Source organism: Durio zibethinus, chromosome 12 (genome assembly GCF_047325235.1).
Source record: "Durio zibethinus cultivar Kanyao isolate XHJ-2024 chromosome 12, ASM4732523v1, whole genome shotgun sequence".
Classification (NCBI taxonomy): domain Eukaryota; kingdom Viridiplantae; phylum Streptophyta; class Magnoliopsida; order Malvales; family Malvaceae; genus Durio; species Durio zibethinus.
In genome coordinates this window covers 24325194-24350849 of record NC_143173.1, presented here as the reverse complement: position 1 = coordinate 24350849, position 25656 = coordinate 24325194, and the positions used below count along the sequence as shown (strand labels likewise).

Sequence of the window (25656 nt, the reverse complement as noted above, 5' to 3'; positions counted from 1 at the left end):
ATTAATAATTTTGTATATAAAAAACTATAAATATTAAAATTTAAAATTTAAATTTATTAATACTATTTAAAAATAATTATATCATTCAATTAAACTGAACCTCACGTTTATATGTATATTGAAAAAAGGAAAGTACATAACAGACAAAATTATGTGCTGGAAGCTTTGCTTAGCAGGTAAAGTATTAGAATCAGTAATCATATATATACTTTGATTCAACTTGTACGGTCGATAGGATCCTTCTCCTACTTCTATCTTGTCCTCTCGCACGTGGAAATATATATTTTTTAGCGAAAATAATTAATTAAAATGAAATTTGGTATTGATAAAATTAAAAAAAAAAAAAGGAAACCCAGTTATGCAACCCTAAAATTTCAATTTGTGTAAAGAAGCTCTCAATGAAACAAATAGATATGACAAAAATAAAAAAGCCAAAAAGACAAAAAAAAAAAAAAACTTTTATAAAGGTTGTGTTTGTGAGTAGAAACGTCGATTCTTTGAAAAATTAAATTTTATTAGGTAATTATATATTAATGATGTAGTAATATTTTTACATAAAATAATAAATAAAACAACATAATAATTGTTTTATTTTATATTTAGCTTGCATTTTAAAGTAGATATTGGATCATAAAGAAGTTTAATTATTTTTTTATATAAGTTGATTTAATTTTATTAAATAAACATAATTATTTTTAATTTATAAGATTAAATTTATACTTTTTTATTATACTTTTAAAAATTAAATTAATAATTTAATTATATAACTTAAAAAAGTAAATTTAATTAATAAATAAAATTATTATTTGTTGATCTTTTTTTAAATCAAATATAAAATAAAATAAAATTATTTTATTTTATTTTATTTATAATATTATTTTATTATATTTTAATATAATATTATGCACCAACCATGTCAAAAAGTTGTAAACTAAGTCAACAGAACTGATTAATTTTTTATTATAGTTTGTTCTCACGTGACAATTATTTGAGGGTTTCTTCGAAACATAAGTTTTAAAAAAGTTCTAATGCCAGCTTGAATTTGAAGTGACTAATTTTTTTTTTTTTTTCTTGAGCATCAGATATGGCATCTTTGCTCTATTAATCTTTCTCTTTTCTCATAATCCCAAGCATTTCTTTGGTTCAAGAATTATATTAAAAAAATAAATAAACCAAAGATGCTCCAAAAATAAAGCAAAATAAATAAAACAAATATTTTTTTTCCAATTATACATTGAAATGAAAGGAGCACTGCAAACATCCAAAACAAGTGATGACCATAGTCAGAGACAGATTAAAAATATGAACACCAAAAAAAATAATTAGGAAGGGTTTAATAGGAAACTTTTGTCATTTTCAACATCAGATATAAAAGCAGAAATTTCTGCTAATTAAGATTAATATAAACATAGTATAAAAAAAATACACTTCAAAACTTTTTGTTCTAATCAAAATCATTAAATTATATATATCACCGTAAAACAATACATCAATTATATATATTTAAGTAATGGGTTCCTTCCTTCCCACTCACTTTACCTTAAATGAAAAGTCCTGTTGATGGTCAAATCAAAAGACACATAAATATAATTTTTTTATTTAAACAATGTCATGGCATTGTTAGAAGTGCAATAGAATTCAAACTTAATATTAAATTAATTAAAATATTTTTTTACATTAAATTAAAAAAATTGCACATGATATCAATTAGTAATTAAAATCTAAATAAACAGCTAATCCAATTTATTTTTTAAGAAATTGACAGATCAATGACGATGATGATAAGGAAAATTAGGTTGTTTTGTATTTCTTTAATCTTTACTTCTAGTTGTTAAGATAATGACAAGAATTTTAATTGGTCTTTATAGCATCTTATGAAAGTCCACGGTCAATGGCACATATGTAATAAAAGCTCACCCAAGGTTAATTAATGGCCAAACCATATAACATGGTACGACAGCGTGACCAAAAGGCCAAAGAAGAAAAACAAGAGAACTCCAACCAGAGGAAAAGGTGGACTGAGTCTGTCTCCGAAGCGAAAGTCTTTCTTAATTGTAATTAATAAATTAATTATTCTTAATCAATGTTTCTTAGTCGTTTCAATGCCAAATCCAGTGTCGCTGACACTTAAAAAAAAAAACAGCTGTTGTCATATCCGCGCGTGAGAGAGACGCGAATGGGAGGCAGAAGCTCCCACGTAATTGCCATTTTGTTCCACTTCTTCACCCTCGTCTGTTTCAAGTGCTTCTAGTTGCAGTGCTGACTTGGCAGGTCACATGAAAGTCAAGCCGACCACAAAAAATACTTGAGATCCATCAATTTAATGAAAAATTGTAAATTTAAAATTCAATTTTATTGTTTAAATAAAAAAGTTTTGACAATTAAATTATTTTTGCTCGATAAACGTTTTTTTTATCTCAGATTTTTTTATGTTCAATAATCATTTTAAATTTTAATTAATTTAAAATTGAATCAAGTCATATTAAATCTCATTTGAAAATAAAATTTTTTATTCATAAAATTTAAAATCAAAATCTTATTTAAAAAAAATTGAATTTTTTATCACTCAAATTAACAAACGTTAGCAAACATATATATATATATATATATTTAAGTCTATATAATTGTAATTTGTTATAATTTTAAAAGTGTTTTTATATAAGATACCTAGGAATTTTTTAAAATTTTGTTTAATTTTTTAAGCTTTTTTAAGAATAAATTTTTACATTGATTTTATATATTCAAAATTTTTTGAATCATTTCTCATAAGAATCAAATTTATATTAAAAAATAATTATATTTAATTAACATATATATATATATATATTTCTCTTTAATTTTTATAAATTAACATAGTTTACACAAATAACATGCATAATTTTACATACTTTCAAAAAATAATTACACACCTATATTTATACAATATCTCTCTAAGTGTAAAAAAAAATAAAATTATTGAAATAATTTTACTTGTCGTGATTGGGAAAGTTGAATTTAGTGCATTATGCACATGAGAAAACACAATAAACACTAAATAAAGTTGCTTGAATTGAACAATTGTAGTTGTGGAATCATGCTTAAATAAAACATTTCGTGTAATTTACGTTCACTTTTCTTTTTTAAAAAGAAAAAAAAATTCAAACGGTCCATATAAATATGTAAAAATTGAATAATATTATTATTGCTGTTGGATGAATTTATTCCATAATTATTAAGGTCGGTGATTTGGCCTTTCCTAGGTAAGGTTGGTCATTGGTGTTATAGTTTGAGAATATATTAAATTTTGGTTTAGTTGATTTTTTGTTATTTATTATTTATTTTATATATATTTCTTTTTATAAAAAAGAAAAAAAATAAATAATAAAATATCAATCAAACTGAATGTAAATCAATTTCCAAAATTTCAAATGTGCATGTTGGTCAGCTCAGCTTTTTCTAAATTAGACAGATGCACAAGCTATTCTAAACTTATTCAACACTGAATACATTGGAATTCAATTTCTTTGACCTGCTATTATCATGTGGTAAACAATAAAATCATGTCTTAAAGTTAAATCATCATTAATTTTAAATATATATAAAGTAATATAGTTTGTTGTTATTTGCTTGGAAATTTGTATTTGTTAAATTATTGTTTTTATATATTTTTTTACAAATTAATAAATAACTAAAATCAAATAAAATTATATTTTTAATGGAAATTAAATTTTTAATTTCAGTGATATGATTACATTTTAACAATTTTAACTAAAAAAAAAGTTATATTAAAAAAAAATTAGTAAATAATGATCAAAAGTTATTATTAATTTAAATATAGTTAATAAAATGAAATTTCCACTTGTTATTAATTTGTTGGTATTTATTGAAAAAGAAAACACAGATTTTCTATTTTAGATGAAAGGAGTACTACTTGATAGTCAAAGATGACGGTATGTTAAAATTTGTTCAATGTGGGATTTATGTTATATAAGTCAGTGATATATAATATGAAGGTAGAAAATATAGATACTTTAGAGAAAAATAATGGTGCCAACTATCTTTTAGATTAATTGATATATTATTAACATTAATATTTAAAAATTACAAATTTAAATAAGTTTATGCGCATAATATTTTTTTTAATTAAGTAACTAATAGAGTAAGAAGTTTAAAGGTAAATTAAAAAAAAAAAAGAAAGAAAAACAATGGTAAGATTTATAAATTGTAAAATATTGTCAATATAGTTTTTTAATTTTATCAATAAGATTAATATATAATTTTTTAATTAGGTTTTTTTTTTTTTAATTTATCTTAAGAAATATATATTATATTTTAATTTTACTTGTAAAATTAAAAAATTATCTGATAATTTATTTGATAATTTTTATGATATAAATTATATAACATTTAATATAAAAACTAAAATATATATCATAATTATCAACCAAACTTGAATTTTAAAAGTTAAGAGTGTAGCAATTTATTTTTTTTAAATGTATATTTTATTTGTATTCAAATTCATTTAATATTTTTTTTTCTAAAACCTTTCAAATATGAAACAAACCTTTAGACAAAGTATCCCAATCTTTTGACAAGTTTAATGATAGATTGTATAACCAAAAAATAATCAATCCCATGAATCCAAAAGTGTTCAATGGAAAAACACATAGTAAAATTACAATTTACAAAGTAGAATTTAAATTAAAACACTTTTGATATTCCAATAATTCAAATGATTCTCTTCAGATGGAAAACAAAAAAAAAAATCTAGAACAAAGTGGTGAAAAATCTCAATGGTGGTGCCGACGCAATCAAAATCTTTGTTCTTTTTTCACCTTGCATGTTCTTTACTCTTTTCTGGTCTTCCTCCTTCCAGGAAAAAGAACCCGAAAGAGCCTTGAAAATTTCGATCATTTCTAAATCCAAAATAAAATGTAAAAAATTTAACCATGTGATGCACGGATTTTCCCTTTCCTAGTTTCCTGTCTCTACAGCAAGTGAGTTACAGCAAAACTCACTCTCAACCTTAGCGCGTGAGTCACGCACTTCACTACGTATGAATGGGATACAAAAAATGGAAGGTAGGTTACCCGGGGATTTCCATGTCTTCAGCTCCGCTATTTATATCCTTTGCTCTCTCTTTCTCTCAAAACCAGCGATCGAAGATTTTTATTTTCGTTTTTCTTTCTCTGGAAAATTTGCTGAATATCTTAAGGCTTTGTTTGGTTTAAACTATTTTTGACAAAGTCTAGTAGAATAGAAAATAAACACAATGGAAGTAATTGAAACTCAAACAGCTCTTTCAAATTTCTGTCTCCAGTCAAAGTCTCCGTTCTGTAACATTTCCACCTCGGACCTTCCAAACACAGGGTTCCCTGGGGGCTCCGAGCCGTCCCATTTTTTCTCTATGAATAGTCCCAAAGAAGCAAGGGAATCAGATTCTCCGTCGGGGAATAATGGTGGTGGATTTCAAATGCCGGTGGGGTCGTTGATCGATGGTCGAGATTCTTTGGGTTCGAATCACTCGTCTGGTGGGCCTTGTGGTCGGTCGAACGCGGCTGTTAAGGTTCAGAAGGTGTACAGGAGTTACCGGACACGGCGTAGGTTAGCAGACTCCGCTGTTGTCGCTGAAGAACTCTGGTAAGTTCATAAAATCTGTCTTTTTTTTTTTCCTTTTTACATTATTTAAAATTTTATATTTCTTGAGTGATAGTAATTTTCTTTTTCAGGTGGCTGGTTTTAGATTATGCAAGGCTTAATCATAGCACAATTTCGTTTTTCAATTATTTGAAACCAGAAACTGCTGTTTCAAGGTGGAATCGTGTTAGTTTAAATGCTTCTAAGGTATTTAAAAAAAAAAAAAACTTTTTTTTTTTATTTTAAAAGTTGGGTTTGACGGCGATTCTTGATTTTTTCTTGTTTTTTCCTTTTTTTTTGCCATAAATGATCAAATTTGGAATTTTGCCAGATTGGGAAGGGATTGTCTGAAGACGCCAAAGCACAAAAATTGGCTTTTCAACACTGGATTGAAGCTGTAATTTACTCTCCCCAGTCCTTGGGCCTTTCACATGAATTTTAGATTTTTTAGATAATTTTTTTGATTGAATCTAAATTTTTTTTACTGTAGATTGATCCGCGTCATCGCTATGGGCATAACTTGCATATTTATTACGAGGAGTGGTGTAAAGCTGATGCTGGTCAACCGTTTTTCTACTGGTAAGCCCCAACATGAATTCCTATTGCTATTAACTAAAATTTTCCCAGTGAAGGAGTTAAAAGCAGTAAATTGCTTATGGAGTTTTTTATGGTTGTTATTTTACAGGTTAGATATAGGGGATGGCAAAGATATTAATCTGAAAGAATGCCTGAGATCGAAGCTTCAACAGCAATGCATTAAATATCTTGGACCTGTATGTGCCTTAATATGTTAGATTTCTAGATTTAAGTTTCTAATATGATGTTGAAATTGTTAATTCCAGTTGTTGTAAAATCCTGATGTGTGTGTGTTTTGTCTTTTGGTGGGGAAACAGCAAGAGAGGGAGCATTATGAGTACATTGTTGTTGAAGGAAAGATTATCCATAAACAAACCGGAAATGTGCTTGATACAATCAAAGGATCGAAAGAGGGGAAATGCATATTTGTTATGAGCACCTCCAAGAAATTGTATGCCGGCGAGGTAAGCATCTGACTCAGAACAGCAACTGATTCACTGTTTCATAACATCCAAAAACCTAAAATGTCTTTTGTACCTTGCAGAAGAAGAAAGGAATGTTTCATCATTCTAGCTTCTTGGCTGGAGGAGTGACATTAGCAGCTGGTAGGCTGATGGCAGAGCATGGAACCCTTAAGGTATTGGTTCATAATGATTTAGGATTTGGTAATGTGCCAGGAATGTTACCTGCTGCCTTTATTGTTGGTTGCATTTGAATGACTGGATAGTTCTTCAAAATTTATATCAGTAATTCATCATAGGAGCTAACTGGCCACTGTCTTCTTCCTTCTATTGTTTGGCAATCTTGTTAAAGTTCTGATACAATGTGCTGATGCATTGACAACTGGTTTCCTTCAATTTTCAGTCCATCTCTGCATATAGTGGACATTACCGGCCAACAGATGATAGTCTTGAGAGTTTTCTATCCTTTCTGAAGGAGAATGGAGTGAACCTTAGTGAAGTTGAGGTAACCTTTCAATCTATCCATTTTTCTTCAGCAATTTTCAAACCGAAATTTTGATGTGCATCAAGGGAAGTGATGATTGTTTTATACATATGTTCCCTAAAATGGCAGTTGTTCAGCACTCTGACAAAAACTGCAAGATTTAACAAGTGTACTGTCTGCTTGGTTATTTCTTATACTTGCTGGTTGTTATCCTTGAACCATCGGTTCCATTTTCAGTCAAATGGACCATTCCATTTCCTTCTTCTATTCCATAATAGATATGACTACTGACATCTATCTCGTGTTCAGATATGCCGGGCGACTGATGATTCTGATAGCTATGATGATGGCAAATCCAGGAGTGTTGGGACAACAGTTGAATTTTCAACAAGCTCACAGCCAACTGAACTTGAAATTGACAATGAAGAGAAGAATTTGTCATCAGAATCATCTGAAACTAATGAAACAGAGACCAAAAATAATTTCGAAAGGACTTTATCTGGTGGTCTTCAGAGCCCAAGAGCTGAAGTGCCTGAAAAAGCCATATTGCAAAGGATCAACTCCAAGAAGGCTACAAAATCATACCAATTAGGACATCAGCTGTCACTCAAATGGTCAACTGGGGCTGGGCCAAGGATTGGGTGCGTTGCTGACTATCCTGTACAGCTGAGACAACAAGCATTAGAGTTTGTCAACCTTTCTCCAAGAGCTCCTCAGACCCCTTCCGCATTCCTGTATCCAACAACGCCACGCACCCGTTCCACACCTTCAGCATGGCGGTGTCCTGGTGGCCTTGCACCAATTATATCTCAGCAGACATCGGATGACTCTATCGCTGATAGGACTTCTGGCAACTGAGTGTAATATACCATTAGTTTATCTTTAGGATTCTAGCATAATGGATGCATTAGTGAAGGCGACCTGATCTTGAATATCTTAAAATCATTTAATAATATATATTTTTTATTTGAAGCTATCATCACTCCAATAATAAATTAAGAATCCAACACTAATACTTTAATTTTCAAATTTAAGGGCGATGGAGAAAAAAATTCTAACCTTAAATTTGATAGAACGAAAACATTATAAGACTCAAATTTAGGATATCTATTACGAGAAAATTTAAGTGGTAATGAAGAATGTGAAGTTTTAAAATTTGAATCATATTTTTTTGGAACTTAAATTTTATGTTTGAGAAAAGCTTTGAACATTGACAAATAATCTTTATTACTAAGAGTTGTACCAAGTGAACCATTATTAAAATTTAAGGGTCTAAGCATGTTGTAAGATTTGGGTTCAAGTTTAAATAACCCTAAATAAAAAATTTAGTCTTGTTGGCTCATGCATGAATACAAACTTAAAAGCAGAGAAGGCCAAGATTATGGTTGCATGCACATCTCTAAGTCAATTTTCAAGGCTAGAGGCATTTTTCTAAGGCTTTACTTTTTGCCTTTTTAGAGGTAGGATACAAGGGTAGAGATTTACTGTCCTGTTTATTGTTCATTTTTTTGTTAAACGCCAGATTTAGATGGGAGATGTGAACCCTTTTTACTACTCCATAGGGTTAACTGGGAACAGGGCTGCGAAATAGTTTGCATTGGTTGCAAATGTAGTGTAACATATGCTGCAAGCTTTTAACCCTCTTGCAGAAAAACACATGTACGAGTCTGTGATTGAGATGTTGAAAATATCTGGTTGATTTCTATCCTATACATTCTTGCACAATGGTGCATAGTGTTGCTCACATCATGACATGCCCTTCATTGGCTAATATTGCTTTCATTAAAAAAAAAAAAATCGGGTGCTGATGCTTTAGATAAAACTGACGATCTTTTACTATGGGAAACTGAGGCAAAATAGTTCTGATATACCAAGAAGGAGAAAAGGAATCGACTGAAAACTATTAAATTCTAACTATATGCATTAAGCAATGGCGACAACAAAAAAAAAATGCTGTATCCTATATAATAAACTACTATATTTGATGGTAATTTCTACCAGAGTTGCTTGAGGCTGTTTTGAAGATCTGGAGTTGAATATATAGCTAGCCATCCTTCCTGTGTAGGGTGAACTGTATCCCAAAAGAATTTTGATTTAGGATTTGAGCAAACTGTGTACTTCTTTTCCCCATGTTCATCTACACTTGCACATGAAGATCCAGCATCAACTCCAACACAACATGGCTGAAAAGGATTCTCGAATGCTGGAATCACTGCAAACGAATTGCATGATGAAAAGTTAGCAAAAAACAAAAGCAAAAAGCGTTAAAAAGAGTCAAGAGTGAAGAGCTTATGTATATTATCACCTTGATGAACTTGTGTCTGGTTGAAAACTGTCCAAAAGGCATTATAAATATCAAGAACAACGAAAGAGTTGCTGTTGGTTTGTTCGTTCAAATTGTTCACAGCTTGAACCAGTAGCTGGTTGTGGAGATTAACAAGGATGTTTTCAGTTTCGTTGCACTGTTGAAAGGAGAATTGGGCGGTGCTTCGAGGGAGGCACCCCAATGGTGGCAGGGCAGTCACGGCTATTTTTCTCACTCCCAAGTCATGGATGCGCTTCAAGTTTTCCGTAAGTTGACTCACAACGCTTGAAATGAAGGCTGGAAAACCCTGTCAGGATAAGTACAGGAGCTGTCAGCAAGTTCCTTATTTCAAACCTACTATTTCATTTATTTTCACAATGATCATTAATCAAGAACAATTTTGTGATTTTCTTTTTCTTTAATGTGATTCAAGTTCCTCTTTTACCGCAGCAGAGCCATTCGTGGTGATGTAATTCGAATAATCATTGCCTGCAACGCTGACAAGTGCCACAGAAGTTTTCAAGCCCCATTTTAGGAAGACCGAGTCATCGAGAAGCTGTTGCAAGAAACCGATCTGGGTGGTCATGTTTGGCTCCGGAGCCAAGGTGTCAAAAACACCTGTCCCTCCATAAGCAAAGTTCACCCCGTACTTCAGGCGATGATCCAGTTTTTTACTCCATTCGTATGCTATTGGTGTCTTCAGTTCCAAATACCCGGCTGCTTGTCAAGAATAACAAGGAAATTAACTTATTTTTTTTATAATAAAAAATTTATTGATACAGGTTATTATTAGTAAATTCCAGAGATAACAAGAAATTGATTGATAAAAAATTGTTGGTGTCACTAACATATTATAAATTATAACAATTATCCAAAATTTAGTTCATAAAATCATACAATCACTATTAAAAAATAATATTCTTAAACCTCAAAACATTTTTCCTTAAATTAGTTATATTATATTAAAGAGGCAAAGGAAGCCCATTATATGCAAAAAAAAAAAGAGTTAAAGCTAAACTGAAAAAGAAAAACACAATATTATTGATGAGAAAGAGAGAGAAGTGTACCAATGAAATCAGTCAACACAAGACCATCAGAGAATCGGCCAGCTGGTTTCCCAGGAAATGTAATTCCGTAAGGAACTTTCCAGGAATTGGCCCAATTTTTGTTGTTCCCTGTATCAGCATAGGAATCTCCAAACACAAACAGCTTCTTGTGTCTGAAAGCAAAGTGAGACGACACTCTTGAACCTTCAACAACTTGGTGAAAACCTACAATTTATTTACGCAATAAAAAAAAATTTTAAAAGCTCTTTCTGTGATCAAAACAACATAGCCCTATAATCAGAAAGAAAAGAATAATTTGTTTTCTCTGTTACCTGAGAAAAAAGAAAGAAGAAAGAAAAATAGCAAAGAGAAAAACAAGTTTTGAGTGTCCATGATAAGAAAATTTTGTAAAATGCTTAAGCTTGAAAGATATTTGAAAAATAACCAAGAATCTAACACTTTATAAAGTGGTCTTAAGGTTTTCATTCACCATGACCAAATAAAAAAAATCCCAAATCAACAAGAACACAAACTAAGAAAAGTTGAATTCTAGAGGAATTGGATATCCTTCCTTAATGAATTTTATATTTTCCTACGTTACTGCTTGTGATTTTATTACAGAGTTTATGTAGAACAATAATACTGATCAATAATAATTGGATTATTATTTTACACAAAATTTTAAATTATACAAATTAGATTAAAAAATTATCTTATATCTCATTAAAGTATATTAAAAAATTAATTAATTAGTTTAACAATTAAATAAGTTGTGACATGCAATATATATATTTATAAAATTTAGCATATGTTAAAATATTAAATTTTTTTAAGAAAACATCTTAACCTTTAAAATTTAAGTTTTGTGTTGAAAATTTATTGAATTCAATTATTAAGATAAACGGATTAAAATTTATGAGATAAAAAATATTATCTTTCATTAATTGAATAACTCAATATCACATTTTAATAAAATAAAATACTTTTAAAAAATAAAATGCTAAATGATTGCCTGTTTCTTCACTTTCAACTTAGTGGAGTTTGCAAGTTTAAAGGGAAACAACAATGAAGTGACCTGTTTTTATGAAGGAATTCAAAACCATTAAGTTATAAACTCTTTGAGAAAATGAAAAGCTAGAGAATCCTTCTGATTGAAGATGACCCTTTTTGTGGGATAGATTTATCTTGTAAGTGTCCGATGGTCTAATTTTATTAGAATATTGCTTTTGTATTGTAATCAAAAGAAAATTCTAATTCAATCCGAATTTTAATTTTAATGGTTCGTGTTAAATTTTTAATTTTAATAATTTTAAATATAAAAAATTTAAAGCATCAAATCAAAGTTAAAAAAAATAATGAAAATACTATTAATAATGAATGATTACTACCAAAACCATAAAAAAGTGTTGAATACAAATTTAGCCAAATATAATTTCTATCGATTAGATATTTAAAAAATTAAAATTCGTAATTAAATAATTAAAATTTTGTTTTGTTAATTAATTTGATATTTTGATCTAACACAATTAATTAATTTATTAATGTGATATAAATACTCAATAAAATCATGTCGATAAAAATGTTGTGTCATTTGATTGTTTCATTTAGGATTAAGAGAATTTTACTTATATTTAATATTTTTTAAAAAAGGGAAAATGCTAAAAAAAATTTCTAAATATTGATTTTTTTAAAAAAAATTAAATCTGGAAAAAGAAGAGAAAGAACACGAGTACAAGACACAAGCAAAACCAGAAGATCGAGGTCCATGACCAAGACTTTTCTCTGAATTGGGAAGGATTGCCAATGGTTTGTTTCATCTCTTTGCTTATTTGGGATTGATCTTGTTTGGGAACTTGTGTTTCTGTTCTCTGATTCTAGACCTGCAGTGTTTAAGATCTTGCTTTAAAACCATTTCTTCCAATCCCTTGTGTACATGTTTCAATTCGTATTGCAAACTGGTTCAATGAGGAAGATTTATATATTTACTTTAATTATATTATGTTCTGATCAAAGGGCAAACCCTTGCAAAATCATTGAGAGAAGCTATCTTCTATACTATACTATTTTCAGATTTTAACTTCAAGGGGCGGTGAAGCATGGAAGAGGATCTGGCGGAAACGATCCAAATTGGCGCCTTCCTTTTGTTAGGAAAATGGGTCCAGTCCCATATAAATGGTTTTGGACCAAGTAAAGGTTATGGGTCTTGATCTTTTATTTTACACAGAGCCCTAATTACTTAATAAAAAAGAGGTGGGATTGTTTAAGGTGTGTGTCGACAACCAAGCAGAAAAAGAAGAAAAGCTAGGAAAAGCAGAGAGAGAAAAAAGAGAAGGGAGAGTTGGTTAAACGGAAGTCGATCCGTGGTCCGATTGAGTTAGAACCTTGTCAGGAGGTTTATGATTCAGAGTTATACATTCTGAACGGTGAAGATCGGGTTTGAAGCTCTCTAGGAACAAATCCAGGGTGTATTTGTTGAGTCACTTATTTGGTGAAATTTCTCTAATTGTTTCTCTAGTTGTTGATTAGCTCTAGTTTTAGCTAGAGAAGAACTTTGTATAACTATTATTTGATAGTGAAGATTTTTCTGGTGGCCCGTGGTTTTTCCCTCTACACTGGAAGGTTTTCACGTAAATCTTGGTGTGCTTTATTTTTTCTGCGCATTTGATTATTGATTGTTGTCTATTGCTTCTGTATTATTGTGATTATTACTTCAGGCGCAACAAGTGGTATCAGAGCCAGCCCTAAACCGTTCGATCCACGCCAAGCACCTCGAGGGAGGTAGGCAGGGTGGCCAGCCTCCGTGACGAGGGCGTCACGAGGTTGGGTGCGGGAGAATGTCACGGACCCAAGAGGGAGTCCTGAATCCCACATCGAACATAATAGGAAGGTCACTAGGGTATAAAAGGGTTCACACCATCTCCGCCTTGTGAGACGCCTTTTGTAGGACAAAATCGTGAGGCCAGGGGACCATAGCGGACAATACCTCACAAGGGTGTGAACCGTGGCAGGAAGGCTGATTTGGGACGCCGAAAGGGTGAATGCCCGGGTCCCGGAGCCGCGCGGGTTCGGAGCTTAAGTCTCAACCTGTGACAAGTGGTATCAGAGCGAGAGTTATTTTGAGACATCGATACAGAAGCAACCCAGGATAGAAGTAAATTCTGTTTGAGATCATGGAGGGTGATACAGGTTCCATGATAAAATTGACAGCATCAAATTATTCAATTTGGAAGCTTATGATGGAGGATTATCTATACTGTAAAGATTTGTATGAGCCAGTATTGGGTGATTCGACTAAACCAGCAGATATGAAAGATGAAAGCTGGAAGAAGCTAGGTAGAAAGACGCTGGCTACAATCAGAAAATGGGTTGATATCAACGTGTTCCATCATGTAGCGCAGGAATCAGATGCTCACATTGTTTGAAAAAAATTGGCAGCATTGTATGAGAGAAAAATAGGTATGAATAAAGTTATGCTTGTTAAAAAGATTGCAACTTTACAGTACAGGGATGGACGATCTGTTACAGAGCACTTGAGTGATTTTCAAGATATATTTAATCGGATGACTACTATGGAACTTAAGATGAATGATGAAATGAAGGCATTATTTCTTTTGGGTTCATTGCCAGACAACTGGAATACTCTAGTTGTGACTGTTCTTAATTCAGCTCCTGATTATAAGGTGACATTGGAGATGGTAAAGGACAGTATGCTTAATGAAGAAGCGAGGCGAAAAGATGTAGACCCTGGGAATCAAGCTCTGGTCACAGAGAACAGAGGTAGAAACATCGACAGAGGTCAGGACTCAAAAGGCCGTGGTAAGTCTAAACATAGATCCAAGTCTAGAGGTAAAGTGAAGTGTTTCCATTGTGGTAAGACGGATCATATAAAACGAAACTGTAGAATCTTGAAGCAAGAGCGAAAAGATGAGAAAGGCGAGAGTTCAGATGATGGCAATGTTGCAACAGTGAATTCAGATAGTGATTCAGTTACTTTGATTTGTACACATGATGATTGTAATCATATTAGTGATCCCGACATTGAGTGGATAGTTGACACAGGAGCGACATATCATTGTGTTCCTAAGAGAAAGTCCATACTGATAAAAATGTGGCAGATATGTTGACTAAGATACTTCCCAGGGAAAAGCTTGAGCTTTGTAGTAACTTGGCCGGAATGAGTTTCCTGGCCAAGGTAAGTTCCAAATGAAACTGTTATGGTGATGAATCTCCTCCTAATGGGGCTGGAGGAAGAGATTGTTAGGAAAATGAGGTCCAGTCCCATATAAGTGGTTTTGGACCAAGTAAAGGTCATGGGCCTTGATCTTTTATTTTACATAGAGCCCTAGCTACTTAATAAAAAAGAGGTGAGATTGTTTAAGGTGTGTGTCGACAACCAAGCAGAAAAAGAAGAAAAGTCAGGAAAAGCAGAGAGAGAAAAAAGAGAAAGGAGAGTTGGTTAAACGGAAGTCGATCCGTGGTCCGATTGAGTTAGAACCTTGTCAAGAGGTTTATGATTCAGAGTTATACATTCTGAACGGTGAAGATCGGGTTTGAAGCTCTCTAAGAACAAATTCAGGGTGTATTTGTTGAGTCACTTATTTGATGAAATTTCTCTAATTGTTTCTCTAGTTGTTGATTAGCTCTAGTTTTAGCTAGAGAAGAACTTTGTATAACTATTATTTGATAGTGAAGATTTTTCTGATGGCCCATGATTTTTCCCTCTACACTGAAAGATTTTTCACATAAATCTTGGTGTGCTTTATTTTTTCTACGCATTTGATTATTGATTGTTATCTATTACTTATGTATTGTTGTGATTATTGCTTCAGGCGCACTTTACCCTTTCCCTCTTTCTTTTCCCTTCTTCCTTTTCTCTCCCCGATCCTTTCCTTTCCTTTGTTTCTGTTCCATTTTTTTTTTTTAAATTAGTTTTCTCAAGAATTTCTGAAAAACCAAATTATAACAATCACTTGCCCTCCCAATATGACATTTTTCCTGGCCAATATAAGGAAGGTATACATAATAACTTTTTTTAAAAAAATATGTTTTGGGCCAGAATACAAAATATCTGAATTGAGCAAAAAGCAGGATTCTAAATTTCTAATAATTAATTTCTACCTGTTCTTGAAAGGAGTAATCTTGATGACAAGGCCATGGGAAACATCACCTGGGTCATGAATGTGAGGATTCTCTTCAACAATGAAAGGATCCCCACATTTTTCACTGATAGTCTGATATCTCCTTCTCGATCCACATATATTTCATTGCATGGGCTGTCGTTCTGCTGCAGCAGTAGCACCTCCTCGCCCCTGTATTACTTTCACTCGCTTCTTCACAGCAGCTCAACACCAGCATCACTGCCACGAACAAAAGCACAGTACCAAGAAACCTTCTCCGCCATTGCAATTGTTGAAGAAACTCGCTCCATCTTTTTCCTCTCCTTAAGTTTTAAGCCTCCCATTTATTCCAGGGTTCTCGAAGCGATATTCCATGGAGAATTTTGGGGTTCTAAATAAGATTGGGAAAATGGGTTCTTTTCAATAGGTGGTCGGAGTGGGTGCAGTAGTGTCTGGCGGGAGCTGAGACTGTTCTCTCATTGTAGTAATTGACTGCCTATACAGAAGTATGCAAAAAAGAGTTGGTTTAACAGCTTTCTTAAATGGGGTTTGTCACTGCTTTTGACCTTGCTTTCTTTGTATTGCAGTTGGGTTCGTTTGGGATAAATGGATGGAACATAAGTTGACTCTAAAGCTTTGGTCAACTTTGATTTGAGACTGCAACTTGATTATGAATCCTGAATGCTAAGGCTTGACCTTGGCAAAGCTAGAGCCTAGCAGTTGTATAATAGACGAAGAGGTCAGTTTCGTTGTGTTGAAATCACTGGTGGCTTTAAAGATGACGGGTTCACATTTGCAAAACAAATGGACTGGATCAATTGCTTGACTGTTTAGCTTTTGAAATTGGAAGTTGCTAAAAGATGAACGATTATAATGAGACGGGACGAGTACTATCTTTGTTTGGTTAACAATGCTGGTTTCAACGAAATTGGTAACCAAAGAAAAAAGAAAGTGATAACCCGAGAGAAAAGATTTGGAGATCACATGCATCCACAGGCATGGCCGCCTAATTTTTACTGTGGATTTCACCTTGCGCAGTTAGGTAAAGCATGCATACAGCTGTCAATAACCCAATGGTCCACTAATATAGTTGTGGAATAGAATCAGAGGTAAAATCATTGGCAAAATGTAATTGCATGAATCCTTTCACAGGACGCAGTGATAATGGAAGTTAGTGACGAATACAGTACCAGGGAGCACCGACTTGAAAAAATTTTTAAATTCTCGACATGGCTCCAAGGTGGCATTAGAAATGTGCCAATAGAATCTTCAAAAATGAATTTATGTGCATCTTAGGCAGAGTACAAAATTTTGGTCCTCAGCCAATTCATCCGGCATAAAATGAGAGAACATGGACATTAATAAAAACGAAATTCTTACAAAAAAGTTTTGAACAATGCACAGCAATCAGTCCATGCTCATGAGTAAAAAGTCATGACACTGCATGCCAGGTTCATCTCTTTTCATAAAACATGACAGGGATTTCAAATCCAACCTTTCTCACAGAGCAAGACAATAGTGGCTCCTCTTGATATGTAACACGTGATCTAAAACAAACCTATAACACATAAACTATACAGGAGCACATGGAAGAAACTTTTTTGAATTGCTGAAATGGTATTTAGCAATAAATAACATTCTCAACAATTTAACAGTTTTATCCATGGTTTTACCATAGCTAAGAACCATTAGAGGCCTAAGTCAAGCACCATTCTAACGTTCAATTAAATTCTGATAGCTGAGTATATGGACATTACCTGGACCTGCATGATAGTTGGCATACCTTCAAAGGAAAATGTTTTCTGACATTCAATATTGTCAAGAAAGGATCCTCATTTTACTTCTCATGTTTTAACATTTGGAGAACCCAAGTTATTGGATGCTGCTTTTTCAAGGTTACCCTTTGCATTTACAGCAGCTTGTCCCATCGAGTGCTTAGCATTGGCTGCCTCAGTCGCTAAGATTGATTTCTTTATCTGCCAAAGAGAAACACACACCAGATATGTAAATTTATAACAAGAAAGCTCACTAGAAAGCCACAATCTCCTCTTGAATAGAAAATGCAAGCTTATACATAGCTTAACATGTTGTTTCTCTCTTTACACACTCATATATGTAAAAATACAAACATAAATGCATCTGAATTAGTTCATATGCTATGACATGGAAATATACAGAACTTACCACTGCAAGCCGCTCATTGTGAACCTCATTTGTGAGCTGCAAAATAAACAAAACCACAATCATGAAAAGTCATAAATCTCATCAATTAGATTTCCTCTGCAAAAAACTGTGCATCTAGCATCACCCTCTTATAGATAAAAGAGAATAGTTTACCGGTTTTCTGTAAGTCTTAATCTCATCACCACCAAATCCTGGAAGAGTCATATTCCAGTTTATTTCTGCATCAAGCCATAAAACAATGAAAGTTGAAGTACTAGATGTTAAAAGAAGAATAACAAATCAAAGAGGATAATTTACAGAATAACTAACCTAGATGCAGGAGAATGTCTTTTGCTTCCAACGTATCTGATTTTCTAAGCTTAGCCAGTGAGCAACCAAATGTTGTGATCTGTTAAAGAAAAAATTGAAAAACACAAAAGAATAAGGATTGGATAATGGTCATATAAGCTATCGAAAAGTTTATAGAATGAAATAGAAAGTATCATATTAAGTGGCATAGTACCCACGTAAACCAAGACAACAATAGAGGGAAAAAAAATCAAAACATCCTAATTGAACAAGGCAAATATAAGAGTTTCCAACATAATTGCACTATTCATACCAAGCACCATATTTGGTGAGAGAAAGCCTAGAATATCAATTCCCTATTTAGGATGTAGAATGAAACTTATTATTCTTAAACTTTTGAAAATGTTTTAAAAAATTCATCAATGCCCATGTTTAACGTCAATTGGCAGATCAACTTGTTCAGTGCAAGAAATCAGAAGGGATAAAATAAAAAATATTGGTTCAGTTCACATATTTCTTTGTTAAACGAAAAATAAAATAAAATCCATAAGTCACTCTAACATTGTTTTCACATAAAGCAAAACAGCCTTAATCCAGGTGAAATAGAATTTAAGAATGTATTCATAAGAAAATCATAGTTGGAGAGCCCTTATGTATTTCGGTATCCACACAAACCCAAGTGTATGTATAATAAATTCTTTGAATAGTTAAACAACTCACATTATCCAGAAAGTCTTCTGCAATATCCACAAGAATATCTTCAACTTCAGGATCCAACTTCTCAGATGGATCAATCTGTACAAAATTAAAAGAAAAAAAAGTCATATTTGGAGATAGAGAAGCATGGAACTCCATAAGAATTCTACAAGAACTAAAAAAATACATTGCAGTCAGGATGAGAGGAAACACAAATTGCTAAGGCCAGCCTGCTAATAATCATTCACTAAATGCGTATAAAAAATTTATATTCTGAAAATTATATCCATCAAAACATAAATGCTGAACATCTCCAAGTCACTAGAATCCTCAACAATGATCGTGAATCTTTATATTGGTCATCAACAGAGACAGATTACTAATATACAAATGTTGAAATGGAATAACACAATTTCCCTTGAACAATAAACCAAATAGATGAAGGGCATTTAGAGAGATTACGAGTTAAAACAACAAAGTTGTGAAGAAGAAAAGAAAAATTGATCAATACCATTAGCCTTTTACATACAGTAAATGCACAGCATTAGTGAATTTTAATAATTTCCTTTTATACAAAGATGCTCGATACCTTTTTACACAAAATATTGATTTGGTAGATATAATCTTTATTTCACATATAATAAGATCTCTCGATCCTGCAATATAATCCTCAAGATCCAAATACAAAGCTAGGTCTAGAATAGTTCACCTGGTTAACTAGATCATGAATGCTTCTTTTGCTAAGAATCCGACCACCAGACTTGTCACTTTCTGTAATAGCTGCTTTATTTTGGTTCACCAGCTGGACAGTGCTTGGTTGTACCATTGCAAGAGAAGAAGGCTTTTGAATTGCCGAACCCTGAACTCTTGAAACTTGCTGTTGATGGGGCAAAGATTGTGGGGCCCTCGATTGCGAAAATTGTTGTCCGAAATGTTCCTGCTGCTGATGCGATGGTATAGGTTGTGGCAACTGTGGGGATGATACATGCTGTTGTTGTGAAACTGTTGGCAAGGAATGACGTTGTTGGGGAATATGTGACCTTTGCTGCAAGGATGGCGAGTTAATCTGTGGTCTATATGAAAGGGGTGGCAAAGGAGGCTTCCCTTGTGATCCAGATGCTAGCCATGGTTGATTAGGGGATTGCATAGTTTGTGGTGTACTTGGTGTTGAAGAGCCAGAAGAACCAACAGCTGACACTCCCATAAGGCCATGCCCTTGGAAATTCTACAAAAAAAGGGAAAAAAAAAGAAATAAATCAATCAGAAACTACAGTTAGCATGAAACCCAAATTCACTCAGCCTTTATAATCAAGATGACTCTAACAAGTTGTAAGGTAGACGAGAACACCTTAGCTTTCTTTACAAAACCCTTAAACCAGCTTATTTCAACCTCTTTACAAAATCCCTAAAACAGCTTATTTCAACCCACCAATATGATATTCAAATTAAGATTAAGAGAGAGAGAAAGAGATACATAAATTTCTAAATTCAACTAACATTTCTTTGGCATTTCTTAAACTTCTAAAACATTGTTAAGAATTCTATAATTCTATTGGAATATGCTGAACTAGTCATCTACTGCAACCATAGCAGCAAATACGGGAAATACATAAATCAATTGCATTTTTTTCACAAGTAAAAGTAAACAAATTTACAAAGCCAATAAATAAAGAAAATAAATTAATCCTTTAATAAGGCACTTACTTGGGTGGCAGGGGACTGGCTATTTGGTGAAGAAGGTGGTCTAAGAGATGATTGCACAGGCCTTTGCTGATGCTGAGCAGAAACACCCCCTGGCTTCATTTGAGAACTTGAGCCAATTGATGATCCTATCGCCATCCCTTGCATTGGCGGCCTTGCCTATTACAAGAAAATCAAAACAAAAACAAATAACATCAAGAACATAAAATTTTAACTGAAAAGAAACCAAAAGGCATAAAACCTTACCTGGGAAACATTGGAACTAGAGGCTCCACCAATGGAATGGCCAAAGTAACTTGAAAACGGAGAGGATTGCGAAGGTGAAGGAGATGGAGGAGAAGGGCTAGAATGCGACGAGGGAACACCGAGGGCGATGCTGCCCCTCGGCTGAGAGGAAAGAATCGGCGAAGGGGACGATGATGAAACGGAGGGACAAGAGGAAGAGAAATGGGTGAACTGGGAGGATTGCTGTTGCCAGGGATTCGAGAATGTGGCGGTGGTGGGTCTGGGCGGAGGAGTGGCGAGAATTGGTTTCGGATGCGTTGGTTGTTGGGATGGTGTCGTTGGCGAAGGTAAGGCTTTTGGGATTGGGTTTGGGGTGGAGAATGTTGAGGGTATCGTCCAAGGTGCGGATGGAGCTGGTTGTTTTTGAATTTGTGCCATTTGCGATTGCATTGGCGGCGGCGGCTGCGTTGGTTGAGGTTGTGATGGTGGAGGTGGGTCAGTGGTGGAAGGCAGAGGTTGTTGCTGGTCCATGAGGAGTGGAGGGAAAGAAGGTTGAGGAAGTTAATGTTGGTTGTGGATTTGCATTTATCCGTCACATTGAAAATTGTTGTTTTGGTTTTTCAAGATTCAAGATTCAAGATATTCAAATCCGTGTAACAAGTCTCTTCTTTTGGCTGGGATCATCAAAATTGACAAGTGCTTGGCGGGATTTTTTTTTTTTTTTTCAATTAGGGTCATCAAATTTTGGTGTACATTTTTTTATTTTTCTTAGCAAGTTATTAGTAATAATTTTGCTGTGAAGTAAAACTAAGTGCATATAATACAAATTTTAATATTTTTTATGGAATACAATTTTTTATTATTTTATTTTTTAGTAATATTTTTTAAATTATTTTTTCTTTTAAATTTTAAAGCTTCGCATTCAATTTATGACCAAATTTCTCTTCCTATTAAAGTTTTCAAATACATTTTATTCAAGTTTGCAAATATATTCTAAGTATACGGGCTTTAATTTCAAATGACAAAAAAAAAAAAAAAAATACAAATCATATATTAAGAAAAAATGAAAAATTACAAATGTTATCCTTCAAATTTTTTAGATTGTCAAATATTGATAGGTTATAAAAGTAAAAAGTTTAATACTTTCTTCATCCTAATTTATTTGTTTTGTATTGATTTTTACAAAATTAAAAAAAAAATTAATATATTTAATTTAAAATTTCATAATTTTTAATGTTAAAAAGTAAAACAAAATAATAAAATATAATTTTAAAATATAAAAAGTAAAAATTTTAGATGTTTAAAAAAATATAACATAATTTTGAAATATCTCAAAAAAATAAAAATAATGAGATTGAGAGAATATTTTATTAATAAATTATACAATTATTGATGTTATTCATCATTTTAATTTCTTTACAATAAAAAAATACTATGTTAAAGTTTAATAATGCTAAGACTGATAGTAAAAGATAGAGAAAGAAAAGGGAGACATTGATTTTTTTTTTTCTAACTGTAAAAAAAATTATAAAAAATATATAAAAAGAATATAGTTTTCATCAATTAAAGATACGAAATTTTAGATTGTTTAGAAAATTTATTCATCTTCCCTGCCTTATATTCTGTAAAAATATTTGGAAGATAAAACTATGGAAGAGGCCCAAACAAGAAGAAACAAATACGAACAAAGAAACTGAAGACACAGCCCAATCTTCTGTTTGACAATGGGTCTACTTCGGTGCTCTCCATACGCACATTAGAAGAGATCAATTTTTTTTTAATTATATATATATATATATATATTTTTTAATAATTAATTTTAATATATGTAATAAATGAAAGAAATAAATAAAAATAAGAAATTATTTTAATTTTAATTTTTAAATTTATTTAAATTAATGATTAAAAAAATATAAAACTAAAAAAAAATTATATTAAATAAGTTGATACCTCTTATATATGCATACGTGTGAGAGAGATAAATTATTAAATACATTAATCGTAGAGTTTTTTTTTTCTTTACAAATAAAATTAAAATTATGACATATATCATTTAGTATATATTTAAAAAAATATATATGTGTCATCATTTTAATCATACTCGTGAAATTAAAAAACTTTTGTATCAAATAATTTATATATATATATATATATTTTAACTATATAAGTAGGTATCCAATTTAATCAATACAAGTGTTATACTTTTTTTTTATCTATAGATCAAAATGGCGAAGATTTAAAATATTTATTTTAACTCAAATTCAATGGTAAAAAATAGTGTAACACTTATTAACATAAGTGAATCCCTCCACTATACATAGATATTAAAGATCCATTTACATTAGTGTCACTTCTATACTTTTTTGGATCATTGGATTAAATTATTAATTTTAAAAATATTATTTTAATTCAAATGAATTATAGATTTAATTTTTATATACAAATTTAAAAAAGTATAAAAAGTACACTAATATATATATTTTTTAGTTTTATCACGAGGACAAAGTCCTAATACAAATAATGAAAAATGAGAGGCTTGATTCAAAACTAGGCCATTGATGTCTTCTCAAGTACTTTTAACCACTAAATTAAAGGCTTTGGGACAATAAACAATTTAATATATTACACAATAAACAATTTCTCTTAAATTTAATATTTAATTTAATTAATTTATACAATTAATTAAAAAAAATAATATCTAATAAATTAAAAATTAAAATCTTCAAAATTATAATTAAAAAAAAACCCTCTTATAGTTTTTATTGTATAAATTTTCAAATTCAAAATCGATATTTTCAAGATAAAATATATCTACTGAACATTTCTCAACGAATATGAGTTGCTCATTTTTTTTATACATACAATTTTTTTTCAAAAATATTTATCAAACATTTTTTTTTCTTCAAAAAAAAATATATTGAACTTTTCGATGGATTAATTTAACACCAGTCCATACCTTTATTGCTTTTATTAAGTACAATGAAAAATCTTTTTAATTTATATTTTCAAAATCAATAAGGCCTCTCCAAGCAAGTACCTAGTTATTGTGAAAGTTGTTTTCGATGATGCATTTCCTTGGCTTAATAAATCAAATTATGTTAGCTTGAAATAAATAAATAAATAAATACCCATGGTTGGCAAAGGCCAACATTGCCATGGGACATGCTTTGTTCATAATTGCAATTTAATAGAACCTAATTATTAGCACCATTTAATTAAAAAAGATTAAGATTTAAGTTTTTTTTTCTAAAAAATAATATTTAATTTTAGACCTAAAGCAAATATTCCACGATAACTTCATGGACAAAGTCTCCTTTTGAGCAAGCTTTTTCTTTTGACCTTTTTGAGAGTCAAAGTTAAAAATCAAATTTATAATGTTATAGCTATACTTGTTAAAGGATTAGGTTATTTGTACAGATTTAAAGGTTGATCTAAGTTTTTAAATGATTTAAACAAAAAATAAAATTCATTAAACGAGATTTGATATAATTTTTAAATTTGTTTAAATTTTAGGATGAGCTTAAGAAAAAATAATTAAAGCCGAATTTGACCTAATCTACTTCGAATATATATAGTTAAAATATTATAATTATATAAATATATATGTTAATTTTTATTTTTAAAAATAATTTTTAAATTTTTACTATATAAATTAGACTTAAATGAGTGAATTTGATGCTCATTTTTTTCAATTTGTGTTGAGTTTAAAAAAATTTAAAATTCAAAATATAAGATTTAATTAAATTTAAATAAATATATAAATTATTAATATTAACTATGAACTTGACGAGAACTCAACTCAATCTAACTTATGAACACTTTTAGTTATAATTAAAAATTCAATGTAAAATGTTTGAATTTCAAAAGATTTATAGGCTTTGCCTAATATATTCTCTTTTTTGCATCGATTAAAATATACTCATTTACATTAAACATAATGAATTAATAAAAAATCATCTTCTCACAAATTGTTAATAAATTCAAGTTTGAACCGGTTTTAAAAATATACCAAATTCTCTTGTCACTTTAATTAACATTTATTAGTAATGTCAATTTAAAAAAAAAAAAAGTCTAGATTATTCTATCTCCTACCTTGGTCGTTCACATTCTTAATTAAAATTATTCTATTTAAACGATAAAAAAAGTCTTAATTTTAACTATGTTTTATGAATAAAAAAATAGGCTACCCCAATGCAATCATTATAATCAAACCTAATTGAACAACCAAACAGATTTTGCATAATTATCAATTAAGAAATTCCATCTTTTTCTTTTATTTATTTTTCTTTCCACTAGTGATCTTATCTTTTGGTGGTGGTCCTAACCGCAGCTCGACTCTGACGTAGCAAAGCGCTAAACTATGGTCAAGACGGTCGACCATTAGCTGTTGAACCAATCCCATATATCATGCACCCAACCGCACCACCTTCCTTCTCCCAACCCAAATCGCGCGTCTTTCAGGCACGCAATATCCGACCAAAATCACTCCATCCAGCTCAGCCATCGTCCACATGGCATTAACCTCATTAATTAACAAGATAACAACCCCAACATTCTCTGTTTGTTAATTAAAAAAAAGGTTTTCTGTTAAAAAAATAAAAAAAGTTTTGTTTGTTTTAAAAAAATTAAAAATCAATTTAATAATTTCATTAACTCACATCCCACCTACTAAAGGAGGAAAACAAAAAATCCACAACCAATAAAGTGCACAAAAACTGCCAAGTGTTAAATGAAACAGGTAGGACATAGGAACCATAGCACGTGGATGTCGTTTTGATTCTCTCTCTTTGTTTCTTTGTGCATGAATTTCCGTGGCCGTTTCTGATTTGCAGGCAATTACGATAACCGAACGTAAACGTCTGGACTTCCATTTTGGGCTTTTTCCCGCCAGCCTGTCCCTTCAGATATTTCCTAATTTTATTTAATTTTTAAAAACCCAATTATAATAATTAAATTA

The 25656-nt window shown here is 31.3% G+C and overlaps 3 protein-coding genes and 1 pseudogene across 6 annotated transcripts; 1 reads left to right on the top strand and 3 right to left on the bottom strand.

The window, feature by feature from the left end:
- Positions 1-4928: 4928 nt before the first annotated feature.
- LOC111296295 (IQ domain-containing protein IQM3-like) lies at positions 4929-8113 on the top strand. The gene is made up of 9 exons (XM_022890509.2): positions 4929-5619; positions 5709-5823; positions 5948-6013; positions 6107-6195; positions 6302-6389; positions 6510-6656; positions 6737-6829; positions 7057-7158; positions 7447-8113. Exons 1-9 carry the CDS (start codon positions 5252-5254, stop codon positions 7993-7995), a joined length of 1617 nt encoding a protein of 538 aa, XP_022746244.2. The 5' UTR covers positions 4929-5251; the 3' UTR covers positions 7996-8113.
- On the bottom strand, positions 7860-11076 carry LOC111296745 (GDSL esterase/lipase At5g03610-like). 2 transcript variants are annotated; one of them, XM_089741325.1, is made up of 6 exons: positions 10821-11076; positions 10510-10713; positions 9888-10159; positions 9443-9749; positions 9136-9349; positions 7860-7991 (listed from the first exon to the last, which is right to left on the bottom strand). In XM_089741325.1, exons 1-6 carry the CDS (start codon positions 10972-10974, stop codon positions 7967-7969), a joined length of 1176 nt encoding a protein of 391 aa, XP_089597451.1. In that variant the 5' UTR covers positions 10975-11076; the 3' UTR covers positions 7860-7966. The 2 variants fall into 2 exon arrangements, with proteins under 2 accessions (XP_089597451.1, XP_022746925.2); XM_022891190.2 differs by lacking the exon at positions 7860-7991 and having other exon boundaries at positions 8915-9349; positions 10821-11074.
- LOC111296413 (transcription initiation factor TFIID subunit 12-like) lies at positions 10605-21596 on the bottom strand. 3 transcript variants are annotated; one of them, XR_016326163.1, is made up of 9 exons: positions 20721-21591; positions 20478-20633; positions 19483-19998; positions 18798-18872; positions 18099-18177; positions 17943-18007; positions 17790-17825; positions 17363-17581; positions 10605-10713 (listed from the first exon to the last, which is right to left on the bottom strand). XR_016326163.1 is itself a non-coding variant. In XM_022890700.2 (8 exons), exons 1-8 carry the CDS (start codon positions 21228-21230, stop codon positions 17556-17558), a joined length of 1467 nt encoding a protein of 488 aa, XP_022746435.2. In that variant the 5' UTR covers positions 21231-21596; the 3' UTR covers positions 15527-17555. The 3 variants fall into 3 exon arrangements, 2 of the variants coding, with proteins under 2 accessions (XP_022746435.2, XP_022746434.2); XM_022890700.2 differs by lacking the exon at positions 10605-10713 and having other exon boundaries at positions 15527-17581; positions 17786-17825; positions 20721-21596; XM_022890699.2 differs by lacking the exon at positions 10605-10713 and having other exon boundaries at positions 15527-17581; positions 20721-21590.
- LOC149515913 (uncharacterized) lies at positions 15527-15949 on the bottom strand (annotated as a pseudogene).
- Positions 21597-25656: the final 4060 nt, after the last annotated feature.